This window comes from Heteronotia binoei, chromosome 21 (genome assembly GCF_032191835.1).
Source record: "Heteronotia binoei isolate CCM8104 ecotype False Entrance Well chromosome 21, APGP_CSIRO_Hbin_v1, whole genome shotgun sequence".
Taxonomy (NCBI): Eukaryota; Metazoa; Chordata; class Lepidosauria; order Squamata; family Gekkonidae; genus Heteronotia; species Heteronotia binoei.
In genome coordinates, this window is record NC_083243.1 from 159,033,981 (window position 1) to 159,051,870 (window position 17,890).

At 40.8% G+C, this 17,890-nt stretch overlaps 1 protein-coding gene across 4 annotated transcripts in view; it reads right to left on the bottom strand.

Moving 5' to 3' along the window:
* AP2A2 (adaptor related protein complex 2 subunit alpha 2) overlaps positions 1-17,890 on the bottom strand; it is a 75,702-nt gene that overhangs the window by 40,206 nt on the left and 17,606 nt on the right. For all 4 annotated transcript variants that reach the window (XM_060263028.1, XM_060263026.1, XM_060263027.1 and 1 more), the window contains exon 3: positions 1,185-1,327. In XM_060263028.1, coding sequence (XP_060119011.1) covers positions 1,185-1,327 — 143 coding nt within the window. The remainder of the gene's footprint in view (positions 1-1,184; positions 1,328-17,890) is intronic.

Consider the following 17,890-nt stretch of genomic DNA (forward strand, 5'->3'; position numbering starts at 1 on the left):
ATCTGGAGACTGGCAACAGTGGTTCCCCAGGAGGAAAGGCCTTTCCTTCAGAGGCCTTTAGTGATCCCTTAGGAATTTCCCACCAACCTGGAAAGGTACCACTAAAGGCCTCTGGGCGAGTGCACCCCCCCCCCCCAATTCTGGCTGTCTTCCCACCCACCCAAGTGAAGGCATTCACACACACACCCCACATCTCAAGGGGAGCTGATCCCTCCCATGTAGAATTTCTTGACCTGAAGTGGGCAGCCATGCAATTTCACAGTGTGTGTGTGGCGGGGGTGGGGTGGGGGGACCAAAGCAACTGACATCGTTCTCCTCATTTCTCTCCCCCCTTTGCTCAGGCAACCATCTCGGGGTGAGGCTGAGGAGAGGAGGGAGAGATGGAGTAAAAGACAATAAAGGTGGGACAGCCATGCTCTCTGAGGTGGTGCCAGGCTCCCTGGTTATTGCAGTGGCCTTCTGAGGCTGTGTGCTGGGAGGCCATCTGTGTGGGTTGTTGACAGGGCCTTTTGTGATGACACAGGAGCTCTGCAGCCCTTTTTGAAGCTGGTTGACAGAGAAGAGCTAAGAGATGTGACTGTTTCTGAAGTAAGACTGCTTCTGGCAGCTTGTTCTACATTCCTGGGCCTGAGTACGTGGGGCAGGAAAATCAGCCTATGGGATGCCAGAGACACTAACTGACATGTGATGGGCCAATCATTTGTTCTCAAAATATTAGCGAATGTCCATCCTCGGTTTGGCCATGATAAGAGAATTATTACTATAGATGATTATTATCACTGTGCTCAGAAATTACTCAAACAATATTCTGCAAAAGGAGAAACACAAGTGAAGATATAATAACTTTCACTTAGCATAAACAGCTACTGCATCTTTTTCTTGTGCTTCTGCTTGCACAATAGCTTCAACATAACTGGAAATTCTGCTCTGGATCTAACTACATGTTCTCCTTCTTGACTCCCCCCTTTCTCCTCTTAGTCTCTCTCTTATCAAACTGTGGCCACTAGCAATGACCCATTAGTGGAAGATCATGCATATGGGTCATCACTATCTTTCTCAGTTATAGGTACAAACGCAAAGCTGTTTAAAAATAGGTAGCAATTCCTTTGTCTCACAGTTCACCTATAGGTTAGACGAGAAGCAGAACTTTTATAAGTGCAACCCAGGGATAAGACATTACTTACAATTTGCTTCTCAGTGTATTTGTTTGAACTCAGTAGATTCACAGCCTCCATGTGGCCAAAATCAATATCATGCCCCAGAAGGAAGATGAAAAGCAGCTTGCAGACATACTTTTTCTTACTGTAGCCATCAAGGGCTTTATCACCTAGGCAGCAATTAATGTCAAATTAATAAAACAAGAACAACATGAATACTTTAATGTAATGTAAACACCACAAATGTTAATATGCCTATAGTATAAATACAAACACACACCACTGAAGTAGTTCAGGATACAATTATAAGACATTCAGAACTTATTAAAATTCCGGAATAAAAGGCAAGATCTTTCAGTTATTCCCAACACCCTGAAACAGACAGTGCTGGTAAACTGGAAACAGTTTTCTCCCCAAACAATACAACCCTATTTGTGGGCTATTTCAAATTCTGTAGTGACCATAATTACTATCCAGTCTTTTGTATTTGCTTGCTTTCTATCTATTTGTCCTGGCCTTATTAGATATAATAAGCACTTAATGCTCATCTCCGGCATGGATCTGTCAAGTGCCTTGCCATTTTTTTCTATTCGCTGAAGAACTTTCACTTCTATTTCCTCACTTCTGCTGAGGCTCTCTCTTTGTAACAGTTATCTAAATTCCTTCACACTGGTCTGAGGGGGTTACTAAGGGAAACCAAGGTCACGCCTCCAGATTAAGACAGCCTGCAAAAGGGGCCTGGGAATGTCTTGGGGAGGGGGGATTGATGCTTCCTGCTTTCTTGCTCCCTGCTTTCCTTTGAAAATGTAACAGTTTAAGTTATCCTATATAAGAGGGCAAAAAGCCCGCCTTGCCAGTCTTTCAAAGCCAGTCCTGCCTATACGCTGCTGTCATGAGTCAATAAACTACCATTAATGAAGTGGGCTGTTTGTGCTCTTTGAACTACTGGAGTCTTGACAGGATCCTATAAAAATTGTAGCTATATCCAATCAATGTTTGCCATTAATGGCAACAACTGAACTGAATATTCCAGGCAATTCCAGCTATATAAACAAGGACAATTTTATGAAGGGCAACTCTAACAGTCAGAGGAAAGGTATTAACAGTATGGAAGAAAACTTCCTCTTATTAGCTTTGAAAAATGGGAGTCTGGAACAGTGGTGTCAGCCTCAGAAATAATTTAATTGTTCTTGGTATTGCCATTTAATCGGATCTGGAAACTGTACTACATTAAAATCTAGGGCATGAGCAAAAACATAAGTTGGTTCTCTTGAAACAGGGTGAAGAGATAGATGGGAAATTATTATTCCTGTTAAAAGTATTCTTATATGAAGACATATGTAACAGTTTAAATTACTGTTGTCCTTGTTTTCCTCTAAAAAAACAACTGCTACTACCCAGAAACAGATACTTAAATAAACATACATTTTTGGGTGTCCAATACAACTGCCTTGAGCAAGATCACATCCCAGACCTAAATTTTAGTTTGCAAAGTACAACTGAAATTTATCAGATCATTTTTTTGGGGAAAGAATCTGAATCTATTCAAGTCTATCATCCATGAACATTGCCCATTCAAATACATTGTTTCCAGAAAAGCACAGTGGACTAAACTATCCCAGTACATTTTGCCTCATGGAATAAGAACTGAACATTCTGGTTAAAATTGTAGTATCAATACACAACGCTGAACTAACCAAAAGTGATCATAACATGTCTTCTGGATGAGGCGCTAGTACTGCTTTAATAACCTGGTATATTCAGTCTGCTCAATGGAATAAACTTCCACAAAAGCCCTTCAGACTGAAGTGTAAGAGCTGCTCACTAGAGCCCCATGAGATGCTGGTGTGGCACTTGACAATTCAGCAGACTAAAATAAGCCTGAAACCGCATGTGAGACTTCATCTTCAGCACACGAGTTTGGAAGGCCTATGGAATACAAAAGCAAATCTGACCAACAATTTTATGTTTTGCCCACCTAAATCAACAAGAGTTGGATCCTAATTAACACAGTTGCAATCATGCTTAGAGGAAGGCAACTTTCCTACCTCTCATCTCTAAGTCCCCCCACTTTATGCACTTGCAGAGAAGTGAAAGGGGGAGCAACATGCAAGTATGCAGCAAGAGGAAGGATTCTTTAAAGCTCTTGCTTTTCTTGACCACAGATGGAGAAGTTATTCTACCAGAGAAACTTGTGCTATGTTGGCAGAACAGAACCTTAGTATCCAGGCCAATGAGTTTCAATGGTATGTCCATAACACCCTTGGTGGTACAGCTTCATAAATTTGGGGTTGGTAAGAATTCAGTAAGCAAGCTGTTACATAAGGGCTAGTAATTCAACTGTAGACAAATGGGAACATATTTGCCTTTTGGCACTTTTTCTCTTATTAAAAGCATACAAAGGACTGATACTGAAGCTGGCTGTGTGCATGAGAATATCCTTCTGGTTATTTAGCAAGCACAACTGGTAAGTAAGAACATGACAGGGGATGGCCTTGTGTGACTGGATTATCTGTGTTTAGTCCAAAGAGATTCTTTTCCCTCAAGGCAAGTGCAAATGCCTCAGTCTCTAGACTATAATACAGCCATTACTTTTGAAATGAAGAAATTGAACAAGAGAATTTTATCTGTATCAACTATTATTTATTTTACAGCCCACCTTTCTTGCTGAGGTGCAAGACAGATTATGAATATAAAATAATGCATTCAGACAGCATAAGACATCCAACAAAATGCAATAGAACTAAAAGTACAAAACTGGAACATCATTAAAATAAAAGATACGACATACCATAAACAATGGAATACCTTCAATTTGAGGAAAGGCTGAAGAGTCTGGAGTTTTCAATTTAGAAAAGAGATTACTAAGGGGGGCATGATTGAGGTTTATAAAACTATGCATGAGGTGAAGAGAGCTGACAAAGAGAAAATTCTCTCCTCCCAAAATACTACAACTCTAGGGCATCCAATGAAGTTAATCGGCAGTAGATTCAGGATAGACATAAGGAAATGCTTCTTTTTATAACAAGTGATTAAAATGTGGAATTAAATAGACTCATGGAGAATAAGTCTATCAGTGGCCACTAGCCATGGTCACTGAGGGGAACCTCGACATTCACAGGCACTAAGCCTCTAAATTCCAGAGTCAGTTGACAACATCAGGGGAAGGCCTCAGCCTCTATGCCTTATTGTTGGTCCTCCAGAGGAACTGGTTGGCAACTGTATAAGACAGGATGCTGGACTTGATGGACCCTTGGATTATCCAGCAGAGCTCTTCTTATGTTCTTAATGCAGAAAATGGAAGCAGGAGCAAGATAATACACATTACATTCCTATTCCATTTATACAAACATCCGCTTGAACAACACCATTATACTACAGCACTATTCCCTTTTTAAAAATGGCCTCCAGAACACCTCTGTTTTACACAAACTGAAGAATGATAAAAGGGTAGATGTCTTCCTGACCACAGGGAAGCCGTTTCAGGAGATGAAAGCCACAAGAAAATGCACTTGTAGGGGCAGCTATCAACCTCACCCATTTGAAGAGTGGCACTTTCAGAAGGCTTTGCTCAGATAAATGAAACTGTCACAGTGGAGTACAGCAAGAGAGGTAGTCCAACAGACATATGGGTCCAAGATCATGAGGGGCTTTGAAGGTGATAACCAGTAAAATAATTTCACAAATTAACCTGGCATAAACCTTATATATCTCAGAAGGTTCAGATGGTACAAAAGTCAAAAGTTTCAGGTCCTGATGCAGGCAGGTACTTTATTTGTCTTCCACACAGCATTCTTTTTTTCTTTCTTTTTAAAAATGGAACCCTAAATGTCTTGGGATTCCAACATACCAGTTTTTTCCCTTGTGATCCATACTAATTGTCTGGGACCGGAAGAATGATTGTATCACTCAGTTCACTATTTCCGAATAGCTAGGGGACCATGGCTCTCCACCACTGCAGAACTTCCCCACTGCTACAGCTTGAGTAAGAAACACTGCAGAGTTATTTTGTTCAGCCAGATGCATGATGAAATACAGGGTATGTTTTGGGGTCTTTTTTGTTTTTTTCAGAATAGGGTCTCCTCCGTTACACTCCTCTGTCAGGGATTCTGGAGGGGTTTTCTTGCTATCTTCTGGGCATGGAGCAGGTGTCACTGAGTGGGTGTGTGGGGAGGTATTTGCGAATTTCCTGCATTGTGCAAAGGGTTGGACTAGATGAATCATAATGTTGCCAGAGCCCAACACAAACCTCGCATAGTATTTTCCCCAAAAGAGCAATTTTTAGTGCCTATGCATATCACAAATATCTTGAATGTATTCCACTTCAAGTACAGAGAAATGTAATTATGTTTTCCAGTTAGAAAACAGGGATCCTCTACTACATACCTTGATGTTACTTCCCTGTAAAAGGAAGGTGTACATGAAGAGAGGCAAGATAATTTCCTTTTACAGCAGGAGGAAACAAGCTCTTGATTTCTACAGGTACATTTGGATAAGAGATAACATGATGCTTGATATAGAATGGCAGAAAGCAAAACAGAACAGCTAATCTGCAAAGAAGGGAAAGAGTGAGCCTTTAGCAAGTCAAGCTTTTCAGACAAGAGACGAACCACAGAACTACTGAGAGGAGTCTTGTCCTTCTTTGCACTGGGTACCTCACAATATTAATCATTCAGTGGAGAATGTGTTGCAACTTTCTTGCTGAGGACACATATATATACCCTCAGTTCTGACAACTACTGAAGGCACTGCTATTCTACAACTAACCAACAAATTTGGGGGTGGGGGGGAGGGCAGGCACTACTAAACTTGTGTTTTAACTAAGAATATACAAACCTTGCACATGAACAAGTTCATCCAATCCTAAAACCATAAAAGGAAAAGGCAGGTAAACCAAGATGTTCTACAGCACTGCATGCTACAGAAATAGACTAATAGTTTTGAATGGAGGATCCACATGCCATCTCCTGTTTTTGCATAAAGAGCATTTGAGACAACAATGCTGCCCGTTGACAAATGAGGGAAGAGGTTAGTTTGGCCATAATTACACTAATGTTGGCTGACTGATGCTGAAGCCTTGAAGGAAAGGCCAACAACATCGCAAGTTATTGCTAAGATTACAGCTCTGCAGCTCTAGTTCTGTAACAGCACCCTCTATTATCCCTAGCACTGGCCATAATTCATACTGGTTTTGGAAGTCTACAGTTTGCTGATCAAGTTAACTGCCTCAAGTACATGCAGCAGCTGTTGAAGTGTCTTTATATAAAAGACAGGCAAGGATTTCATCTTACACCTAGTAGTTTTTCTCTGGTCTTTCAGATTCTTATGATCAGGAATACTGAGCTTTGTAATTTGTCTTGAAGGAATCACCTAAACATATTCTAAAAATAAATTTTAAAATAAATCTCAATGCACTAACACAACCAACATGTAAACTCCTCCAAAATCTCACATTTTGACACTCCTAAAGCAACTGGAAGTATAGCCTTGACAGAACTGCATCTCACTCCATTTGCAGAACTCATTCAATTCATGAGAAACAGGAAAAAACAGAAGAATGCCAAGTCAGCACTTCCGAAACACAGTGACTTGGTCAAAAGAGTCAACCTTTTCTTGGAAAGTCTTTGTTAAACTGAACTAGCGATGTTTTTTACTCCATTAAAATCCTTACTGGTCTGTTTCTTTAAACACATCCATGTCCAGAAGAGAATGTGTCAGCAGGCACAGAAAGCTTTAAAAAGTTTTGTTCCTGTACTGGACAGGCAAGTTAAAAAAAAATGAAGAGCTTAGGTGAACTCAGAAACTCATAAGCAAAAGGCTTTAGAAAACACAAGGGAATACATATGGTCTGATCAAATGGTGGTGGGGGGAGTAAAAAATGCATTGCATAAAACGAAGGGCATGAGTTAGCCATTTTGCTTCTTTCATGGGCTCCTTCATATTTTAGTTTTTAAGTATATATCTAAGTGGATCACTAGTGATGCTTTCCAGTACTGGGTTTGTTGCTGTATAATATAGGAAACAGCTGCATAAAACAGTAGCATCAATTCAGTTCTACAGGACACAGAAATTTCAGACAGAGGTCTTTTACATCACTTATTAACTGATGCTTAACTGGAGATTCCAAGGATTGAATCTGGGTGCTTTAGCATACCACACTGATGCTCTTATCACTGAGCTACAGCCACTCCCATAACTTCAAAGAGGAAACATGGTTGTGTTACCTGGCCACAGGAAGCTTATACTTGGAATCAGAAAACACTGAAGGCAAGGCTAATCTCCCTACTGCAACTAGGACTCTGCTCTATAGTTTCCACAAGTAATCAGGGGTAGGATGGATCATTTAATAAAAAATGTTAAATTGTTAAAGTTAAATTGGAAGATAATACTATACTTATTCCTTTAAAAAATGATTTGATGGCCCATTCTATCAAAATTAATTGGCTCAGTTCAGGTAAGGAAAGTGAGGGGGGGGAGCAGTGAATTAGCAGAATTATAATTTGTCCATTTAAATATTTTCTGTATCTTATGCTATGCCATTAAAGGTCTGAAATTGAAATTGAGAATTATAATTGCTTTTTTGTATTGTCACTAGCCATGGAACTGGGAAAAAGGGAGTTCATGTTAGTTTGTGGTTCATTTGATTGCATGAACCAGTTCATGGTTCATTTGGTTTAGGAGGTGTAGAACAGCCCCCCTTAGGAGTTAGAGATGCCAAACTCACTGGGAGTCTTCAGCAGGCCTTCACTCTCAGCTCCAAGACTGGCAATGATTGGATTTGGGATGGTTGAGTTATAGCCCTCAAAAACAGGTGCCCCCAGGAAAGCTCAGCTTCAGCTCTCACAACTAACTCTTCTTTCTTCAAAAGTGAAAACAGCTGAGTCAGGGTGTCTGCTCCCATAGAGCAGATTGGGAGCTCTGTGATTGGCTCCCTGAACAGTCAATCAAGCTATGAACAATGGCTATGGGTGTTTCTAGGCTCCACCCCCAGCACTGCCTAGGAACTGATTGAATCAACTCCACTCTTTCTGGAAAAATGAACTACAAAAGCAAACCAAATGAACCACCAAGGGGGAAAAAAGGCAGTTCGTTCTCTGTTTTGGGCATGGTGAGACCAAATGAACCAGACTGAAATGAACCACAAACCAGCCTGGTTTGTGCTCAAACTGCAGTTAATTTTTTTGTTTGTGCCCATCCCTAATTGTCACATCCACTGAGTGTGAAATACTGCAAACTGCCTTGAGTTTGCTTGGTGGGAAAGAATGATTGTAAAATAAAAACACAAGATCTCTATATAATTGTAAATTATATATTTTAGTGTCTAGACTAACCATTTAGTATGAATTATTATTTAGGAAGCTATTAATATAAATAGGGCACAATTTAAATTTAAAAATTGGTTTCCCTTCCTTGATGATATTAACTCACCAGTTGATGTAAAAGTCACCTTGATTTAACATCAACCAATACTGCAAATAACTTATATAAATGGAAAACCAGTAAGATAGTAGGTAGAGGCTGAATCAGCATCAAACAAATGAAATTTCTCTACTCAGCCCTAAAGCCTGCTGGGCAAATTCAGTCTCTTTATTCTCTTTCACAGGAAGAAAGCATGTAAGAATCATGTAGGTTTGAAAGTAAAGTGTTCAGGCTTGTTAAAGACTTGGGATGGTGGTAGGGAGAGAAACTGCTGCACATATCTACCCATGCATAGGCTAAAGCAGTATTTAGTATTAAATTACAGGATGGATTGCAGAATTCTCTTCCTTACAGTTCTTCAAAGGCCGGCCGTGCGGATATTCAACGTGGGTGAGTATCTAGACTGTGCTAACCACAGAACAAAACAATGCAGGTGGGGTTCTTTTGTTGGTTTGTTTTTTTTAGTTGTTAAAACTACATTGAGAGATTTTTCTTAATTTCAGTTCTATTATTCAGTCTGAATTCAGCCTCTCCAAGTAATAGGTTGCCATATCCCCCCAGGTACCAGTAGGGGTTAGGGGGTAGGATTGCTAGATTCAGTTTAGGAAACTTCTGAAGATTTGGGGATGGAGCCTGGAGAGGACAGGGACTTGTGGGGCACAACATCATAGTGCCCTGCCCACCCTTCAAAGCATCCATTTTTCCCACGGGATCTAATCTCTATAGTCTGGAGATGAGCTATAATTCCAGGGGATCCCTAGGTCAGTTTGGTTTAGTGGTTAAGAGCTGTGGATTCTAATCTGGAGAGCCAGGTTTGATACCCCAGTCCAAAGCCAGCTGGGTGACCTTGGGTCAGTCAGTTCTCTCAGAACTCTCTCAGCCCCACCAACCTCACAGGATATCTATTGTAGGGAGAGGAAGGGAAGGTGATTGTAAGCCACACTGAGACGCCTTCAGGTAGTGAAGAGCAGGGTGGAAAATCTACTCTTCTTCTTCTTGAGGTCCCGCCTGGAGACTGGCATCCCTACCAAGTAATGGCTTAGCCATGAATACATTCCAGCTCTATCATTATTTTGATTTTAGGGTGCTATTGCTAGCATTTATAGCTAGTCCATTGTTTAACATTACACAGTTAATGAGGCTCAACTGCCAGTTGAGGATTACATGCTAATACCATCTACATTACAGATTTCCAATTTCATGTATCTATGAGTTCACTCTATATAATGTAGAACCACTTTTAGAGAACTAGAAGTGCTTTTTCTCTAATCTACTAGAAGATGCCCAGTGAACCAAACAATAATACAGAACAAGCATAGCTGCTAGCAGTTTTCAGCAACACACTGAAAAGGGATAATTTGAGAACTTTTCGACCTTGGAGCAATGCTAGAAAAAAAAAAGCAGAGGAGGAGAAGGCCTAGGCCAAGAAGACCAAGACTAAGGCAAGAGGGCCAAGAAGAAGATGGCAGCAAATGTAACCCTTGAAACATGCTACTACAGTCAGAGCTGCATAGCAGATTGTGGACAAGGGTTTTTGCTGTTCCAGACATGCACCTGTAATCTCATTTAGATCCCAAACTATCTTTACTAGATTACTGTAGATTGCAACATCAACAGTCTTCTCAGGCTCTGAGAATTCAGGGGTGATCAACAGAAAACATGCATGCTTAAGAGGTTTAGCGGGAAGGGGAAACAAAGGATCCTCCACAGAGAACAGAACATAGAAACTTACCATTTTAAGTTTTAACTACCTGGAATTCTGAATACATCATTTTGTCCCATTCTATTTAAGGGGAAGTGGTGCACCCAGGAGTTACTTTTCTTGACTACGTGTATTTTTGCTGTTTACAATATTGTTTGTGTCATCATTTGTCTGGGCCTGTTGCTTCTCTGTTGTTTTTCTTAGTTCTATATATTTGACATTTCTGAGTAGGTTCTTCTGATATACTGCATACATAGCAATGAAAGTATCCAAAATGAAGGGCTTAGTGCCCCTATAAGGCAGAAACAGAAGTCCCCAATCAATTTTCAGCCTCTCTAGGAATGCTGGAAGTAGCCATTCATGAAAATCATGTCTTTGGGTTCCAGGGGAGAAAAAACTGTTAGATGGATATGCATTTTCAATTTCTGAAAATCCAGATTTTTATAATCCATGCAATTTGCAATTAAATATAGAGAGACCAACCAACCACTGACTGAAGGATATATTCAACATTTGTTGTAACTGTCTGGTACTCAATGACAGTACTCAGTAGCAGCAGTATAATTATCGTGCAAAAACTGCTTTAATTTATAAAGGAGTTCCTTTTGGGGGGGGCTTGTGGAATAAGGGCAGCTTCTGAATCAGCAAGTCCTTTAGAGCCAGACTGCACATTGCATGTGGTCTCGTATAATTTTCCTCGAACTTAAAAAAAAAAAGTTGCAGAAAGAAGCCGCATTCTGAGCATGGGAGGTAGTGCTGAGTCCTGTCTCTGTCAGCTGTTTTCTTTGCTCACAATACCCCTCCCCACAATACACACACACACACACACACAGAGGAGAAGAAGAGGTACAAGTCTCACCTCTTTTCTCCTGCAGAGAGGAAAAAACTGGGAAGGCACAATTTTGAACAAAAACACATTTGAGGAAAAAAGCTTCAGCAGGCATTCTGAACTATAAATTCCAATTGCTATTTCTTATTAAAGAAAATGTTGGGCACTGAGAGTACAGATTTCGGTGGCTTTATCAATTGGCAGATTTCTAGAAACCTGGTTCATAAGATTGTTGTATTTGGGAATGGATGCTGGAAGCAAGAGAGTGTCGTTGTGTCCCAAGTGGGCTTCTTCAAAGATATTTCAAGGCACATATCCCTAAAGCAATAAACATCACAAGTGTTTGAAATTAGTATCTATAATACAGGAGCACTGATCAAAACTGGGACTAATTTTGAGCTGCTGTTGAGTGTAAACTGGGCTTCTTGTAGGTTAATATGTGAAAGATCCATGATCAGACTAGAAAGCTAGTAGGTTTCAGAAACAATAGCTTCATTTTCAAAGTCTTAGAATTGATGTTGACATTAACTATTGCTTTAAGGGCATAATTAACTTTTAAAATCAAGAATTTAAAGTTAATATTTATGTTTACCTGGTTCTTTAACTGCAAGCAACTCAAATGTGCCATAAGAACATAACAGAAGCCATGTTGGATGGGCCATTGGCCTGGTCCAACACTCTGTCACACAGTGGCCAAATATATATATACACACACACACACATACACACATATATATACACACACTGTGGCTAATAGCCACTGATGGACCTCTGCTCCATATTTTTATCTAACCCCCTCTTGAAGCTAGCTATGCTTGTAGCCGCCACCACCTCCTTTGGCAGTGAATTCCACATGTTAATCACCCTTTGGGTGTCCTTGCAGAGTGCTTAATAAATCTGTTTTGCAGCAGTATACTTGTATATGGCACACAGACTATGCTATGAAAAAAGCCTTGCTATGAGTGCAAAGAATAGATCATGTACACAATATGGCTTTATTTTTGCAAACTGTGTTGCCAGAAAAGATCTGTGCCAACTTAAAAATGAGTCACTGTTATGAATATGCCCAACATCAAGCACAGCAAAGCCATGCAAGCTGGGATCATAGTGTTCTGATAAACAAGCACTGAAGTGTTCAAAATGCCAGTTTGTAATACTTTCTATCTCTTGAATGGCTGCTCCCCGTTCTGAACTCAATCAATTTGGCAGTTTCTGATAAAATGATTCATGCTTGCAAACCTAATAAGTCAGTCAGTTTTTGAAAACCTCCCAACATGAGTTTAAAAATTAAGCAAGTTCCAGTATCTTGACTTCTCAATAATTTAGGGGGGCAGGGGTGGGAACACCTCAGTGACTGTTTTGGTAAGAATTTACATGATCTCCAATTTGATAAGGCAGCAGCTAGCCCATCTTTTGGGGAGCTATTTAAAGACCAGAAACAGCAAGTTTCAAAACATATTTGCTTGAACTGTTTTTTTACTTCTTCAAATTATTTCTCCTGACACAAAGTTACTTCATCTGTTTGTGTGCATAGAGAGTTAGATCAACATATTCTAACATGTAGTCCAAAATATTTTGCACATGTAGTCCGAAATACCACATAGGTCATCAGGGAGTAGCGTTGCCAGCTCCAGGTTGGAAAATATCTGGAGGTTTTGGGGGTAGAGCCTGAGGAGGGTGGGGTTTGGGGAGGGGAGGAACTTCAGTGGGGTATCTTGCCATTCAGTCCACCTTCCAAAGCAGCCGTTTTCTCCGGGTGAACTGATCTAGGTACAAAAAGAGTTTCCAGTTCAACATTAGGAAGAACTTGCAATGAATGGGGCTGTGGCTCGGTGGTAGAGCATCTGCTTGGGAAGCAGAAGGTCCCAGGTTCAATCCCTGGCATCTCCAAAAAAGGGTCCAGGCAAATAGGTGTGAAAAACCTCAGCTTGAGACCCTGGAGAGCTGCTGCCAGTCTGAGAAGACAATACTGACTTTGATGGACCAAGGGTCTGATTCCGTATAAGGCAGCTCCATATGTTCCTGACAGTTAGAGCGATTCCTCAGTGGAACAGGCTTTCTTGGGAGGTGGTGGGCTCTCCTTCTTTGGAGGTTTTTAAACAGCGGCTGGATGGCCATCTGACAGCAATATGGATCCTGTGAACTTAGGGGGAGGGCGGTATTTGTGAAGCTCATGCATTGTGCAGGGGGTTGGACTAAATGACCCTGGAGGTCCCTTCCAACTCTATGATGCCTGGAGATGGTGTAATAGCAGGAAATCTCCAGCCACCACCTGGATGCTGGCAATCCTATGGGGCGGGGAGGGGTGCTTTTATCAATAACTGTTCCCACTGTGATAGCCTACATGTTATGGCTGTACACCAGAATACAAACTCTGTGCATGGGAACTGGTTTGCAGTGTGGCAAAAGTTGCATGTTTAGCATTTTCTATATGGAATATTGTATCACAGTCTGGCTCAGATGCACATTCTTCCTAAAATCAGAGACTATAGACATAGTTCTGTTAAGGTGGGAAGCAGCAGCAGCAACAGGAAAAGCAGCAGCAGAAGATTTCCCAAATTCACCCTGAAACTAAACCAGCAATATCATTTCCATATCCCAACTATCTTTCAGCCTAATGCTTCTATGGATTATTTACTGTCTAGGAAGATATACAAATGTCCAATGATTTTGTTCTTCCCACAGTTTCCTATATTTGGAATATACACTCATCTTTTTATCTTTAGTAGCTGTGTAGGTACAAGAAGTTCTACCTGATTTTTATCCTACTTTTCTTCAAGGAAGCTTAGTTCTTCAGTGAGGCAAAATAGGCCTTCATCACAATAGGCCTTAATCACAATAAAGGTCATAATACATTTTTTATACAGCAAAACTGACCAGTTTGTTCCTGCTGCTATTTCAGTTTTTAATGTAAAAGTAGGCTGTCAGCTCCTCTACGGAGCTCCAGTATGGATTGAGTGAGACCTGTAGAGGAACGCTAGATTTCATGTGGAAGACCACAAGGATAGATATCAAGTTGTGTGGTTCATGTCTCTTTAAGGAAAGAACTAGGCTTAGAATCTCTGGAAGCACAAGACTTCAGACTTCAGCTGCAAATGTTATTTGCTGCAGAATCTAACAGGTGCCTCTATCTATTAAAATCTGACTTCTATGCTACCCCAAGGAGGAAATTAATGGAGACTAGACTCCAGCTGCTCAGTTTCAGCAGTAGGGAGTTGGAGATACTGGGAAGATTACAAGTGCACTTTACAGTGAGTAAGCATCTGAATAACTTGGACAATAAGAACCATGAACAAACCCTGTAGTGTATGCTCCCTTTTATACTTAGGATTGTCATACCAAAAGGCACCCTTACCATATTTAGATTTTTTAACTGTTCCTCAATACAAGAGAGTATTTATGGTGGCAAGATTAAACTCTATCCCTTCTCAAGTAATGCAAGGTCAAATGCAAAGGACAGCATACTCTGATAGACTTGCAACTACTTCTGGACTGATAGAAACTTTGGAGCATTGTTTACTAAAATGCAGTCCTAGGGATGGACAAACACAAAAAAAGTGGTTTGGGGCGGCTCCTGAACTGAACCCTGAACTTACTCAAAAGGGCCGCACCGCAACCAATCTGTCCAGTCAGTTCCCCTTTTGTCCTGGCTGCAGCAAGACACCAATGGGAGAAAAGGGGTGGGGACCACCCTTGAAGGGACTTCCCTTCTACCTTTCTCCCAACCATGGCTCACCAGGACCAGGAGAAGGGAGGGGGAATGCCTGGGAAGTATTAAAATCACAGCCAGCCATTTAACCCACTGGTTTTGCTTCCCCCTGCTTCAAAGAGGGAAGGGAGGCAAAACCAAAGGGTCTAATGGCTCACACCCATTTAAACCTGACAGCTGAGTGGATCCAACAGTCAACTGTTAGGTTTAAAGGGCTGCCAGTCAGCCATTTAAACCTAACAGCTGACTGCTGGACCCCACACCACACAGCTGTCAGTTTTAAATTGCTAGCCCTGAACAGCCAAACCAAGCTGGCCACAAGTCTGGAAAGTGCCTTCCCTGGACATCGGTTTGTGAACTCTGAACTGGCCCAAGCTTGGGCCAAATTTCAGTTAATGAATCAGTTCATGCCCATCCCTATGCAGCAGTAGGGATATTATTATCATTATCATTGGATTACTTGTCATTTCTGTGATACTGAGGGGCTGCCAACATGTCACAAAGATAAAAAAAATCATGGCAGGCATGGATTTAGGAGTTACACAATGCATGAGCACAATGCATGAGCTGCACAAAAATTGTCTGTAGACAATTTTTTTTGCTCACATAATTAAAGTAATAGGACCTTTTTTTGCTCACATAATTAAAGTAATAGGACCTTTTTTTGCTCACATAATTAAAGTAATAGGACATGGTAACAAGATGGTTATTTAAATTACTTATTTTTTGTTTTAGCTAGTGTGACATTGCTCAAGGCCTGAAGGTTATATCATTAAAGTTTATCCTCCCAATACACTTGTTAAGTAAATTAAGACAAAAGTGCATGACTGCCTGAAGGTCAGCATGATAGCTTCATGGCAAGAAGAGCTGAATCACATCTCTGTAGTCCTTTACATGCTGAGGTTCTACCTAAGTTAAAAAGAACACACTGTTGAACTTAAAAATAACAAATTCGTTCTTTGTTGCTGCAATATATAGGCCAAATGCAAGTAATTTAAAACCAGTATTGTATAAACATGCCACAGGTACAGAGGAACACGACCCATGTTGGCAGGTTACCATGAAACAGCTTGTTAACCACTAACTGAAGTTCAGCCTTCTTTTCCAAGAAGGGCAATGCCATATTTAGTTGATAACAGTAGACAAACCACTACCAGGAGGCAAACCATTATCTTTCCTAAACAGCGTTTTTGAGAAGTATTCTGTCCCAGTGAAAGTACTCTTCCCATTGCCCTGCACTTTACAATAATTATCTAGCAAGATAAAACAAATGTCTTCAAATGTTTTCTCAGAAAAGGAGTATCAACCAAACTTGAAACCAGAAATAGAGAGCAATGGCCAAAAGTCACTGAAATGGGTACCCAAATTTCCTATTTTCATTTGGCAGTCAATAAAACCATATATCTAATTCTCAACACAGCTCCATCTGTGAATACTTTAATGCAGAGATAGCCACCATGAACCAGCTCTTTCTACAAACCTGATAAGCACCCCAGGTTTGCAGAAAAATTCAAAATCTAAATACACTGGGGTGAGGGTTAAAAAAACCCAAATAGAAGCAATGCCTGTACCTTTAAGAAATTAATGCTCTGAGCTCTCAGTGATCACAGTGACAGTTGCTAGGCAACCACAATAATACTCCCAGCCTTCAAACCTTGGTTTCTGTAAATAAAAGATGAGGGAGAAGGGGGCGCAACCTTTTCCAAGGCTATTTGGGCATCCCAGATCCCAAATCCACCTGCACTCTCCTTCCCTTCGGCCTTGGAGGACTCATAAGGGCCAGGCCTAGAAGTAATCACTGGGCAACCTGCACAACTTACCCAGGTGTAGTAGAAGGTATGATTTCATATCACATAACTTGCCTGGGCCCAGCAGTAACCTACTCACAACTTGTGTGACCTGATTACGCACAATGGTGGCCACCACAAAACTCAACTGAGTAACTTTTTACTGAACGACTTTTGCAAGTTAGCCGGACTTTACCCAGAGAGAGGCTATGAAAAAGCAGGAAAAAGGAGGGCCAGTGTGGTGTTGTGGTCAGAATTTCAGATTAGGATCTGGGAGACCCATGTTCAAATCCCCATTCTGCCATCGAATCTTACTTGGTGACGTAGGCCAGTCACTCACTATCAGTCTACTCTGCCTCACAGGGTCATTGTGAGGATTAAGTGGAGGAGAAGAGAATATTGTAAGCTACTTTGGAACCCCATTGAGGAGAAGGTGGTGTATAAATGAAGTATTTAAATAAAGCCAAAGACCTGGGAGGCAGATAAAAGGAAGGTTGGTGGGCGCTGGGTGGGAAGGAAAGAAGCAAGCTTTCAGAAAGAAAAGCCATATGAGAGAGCTGAAACTGAAATCAAACTGGGATCTCAATAGAGAAGTTACTATCTGCTACAAAACAAATGTACTGTGCTTCTATGCTAGAGACCTCCTGCCCACTAAAAGTCAGTATTCTGAAGCTTTCCAGGCAAGTCTTGTAGCAACCAAGACAAGGAACATATCACTTACACACTGCCTGCCAAAAACCCATATATACAAACTTATAAAGCTTGTAACTTATCACCTATCTAATTCAATCTGCACTGTAAAAAAAAAGTACATTATAACTCTTAATTTTCACCATAAACTGCATATTTTGGAAGCCTGATCACACAATTGCTCATGTTTAATTTGTAAATGAGCCATAAACCGCTAAACAAATCTTTATTATGTCTTACACATTTTTCTTGATATTGATGGTTTGATAGGTACCATAAGGCAGTATGTACTACACACGCAGTTCAAAAATCTCTTTGACCAAAGGCCCTTGTGGAATAGAAAATCTAAAGTACTGCTTCCATTCACCCTCCACTGTGCTGGCCCTTGTCTTTGGCCTGTAACCAGGACAGAACATCCCACAAATTCGGGGGTGAGTTGTCTAGAAGCGGGACCTGCAAGGTAAAAGGAAGCTGACTAGGAGAACAGACAGGATTAGAATGTTTTATGCAAATCATCTCTCTCTGGACTGTCCGTTTGTGCTAGAACCATATATTTGCAGCCAAACTAACTGGCCATTTCATGATTAAAATTTGATT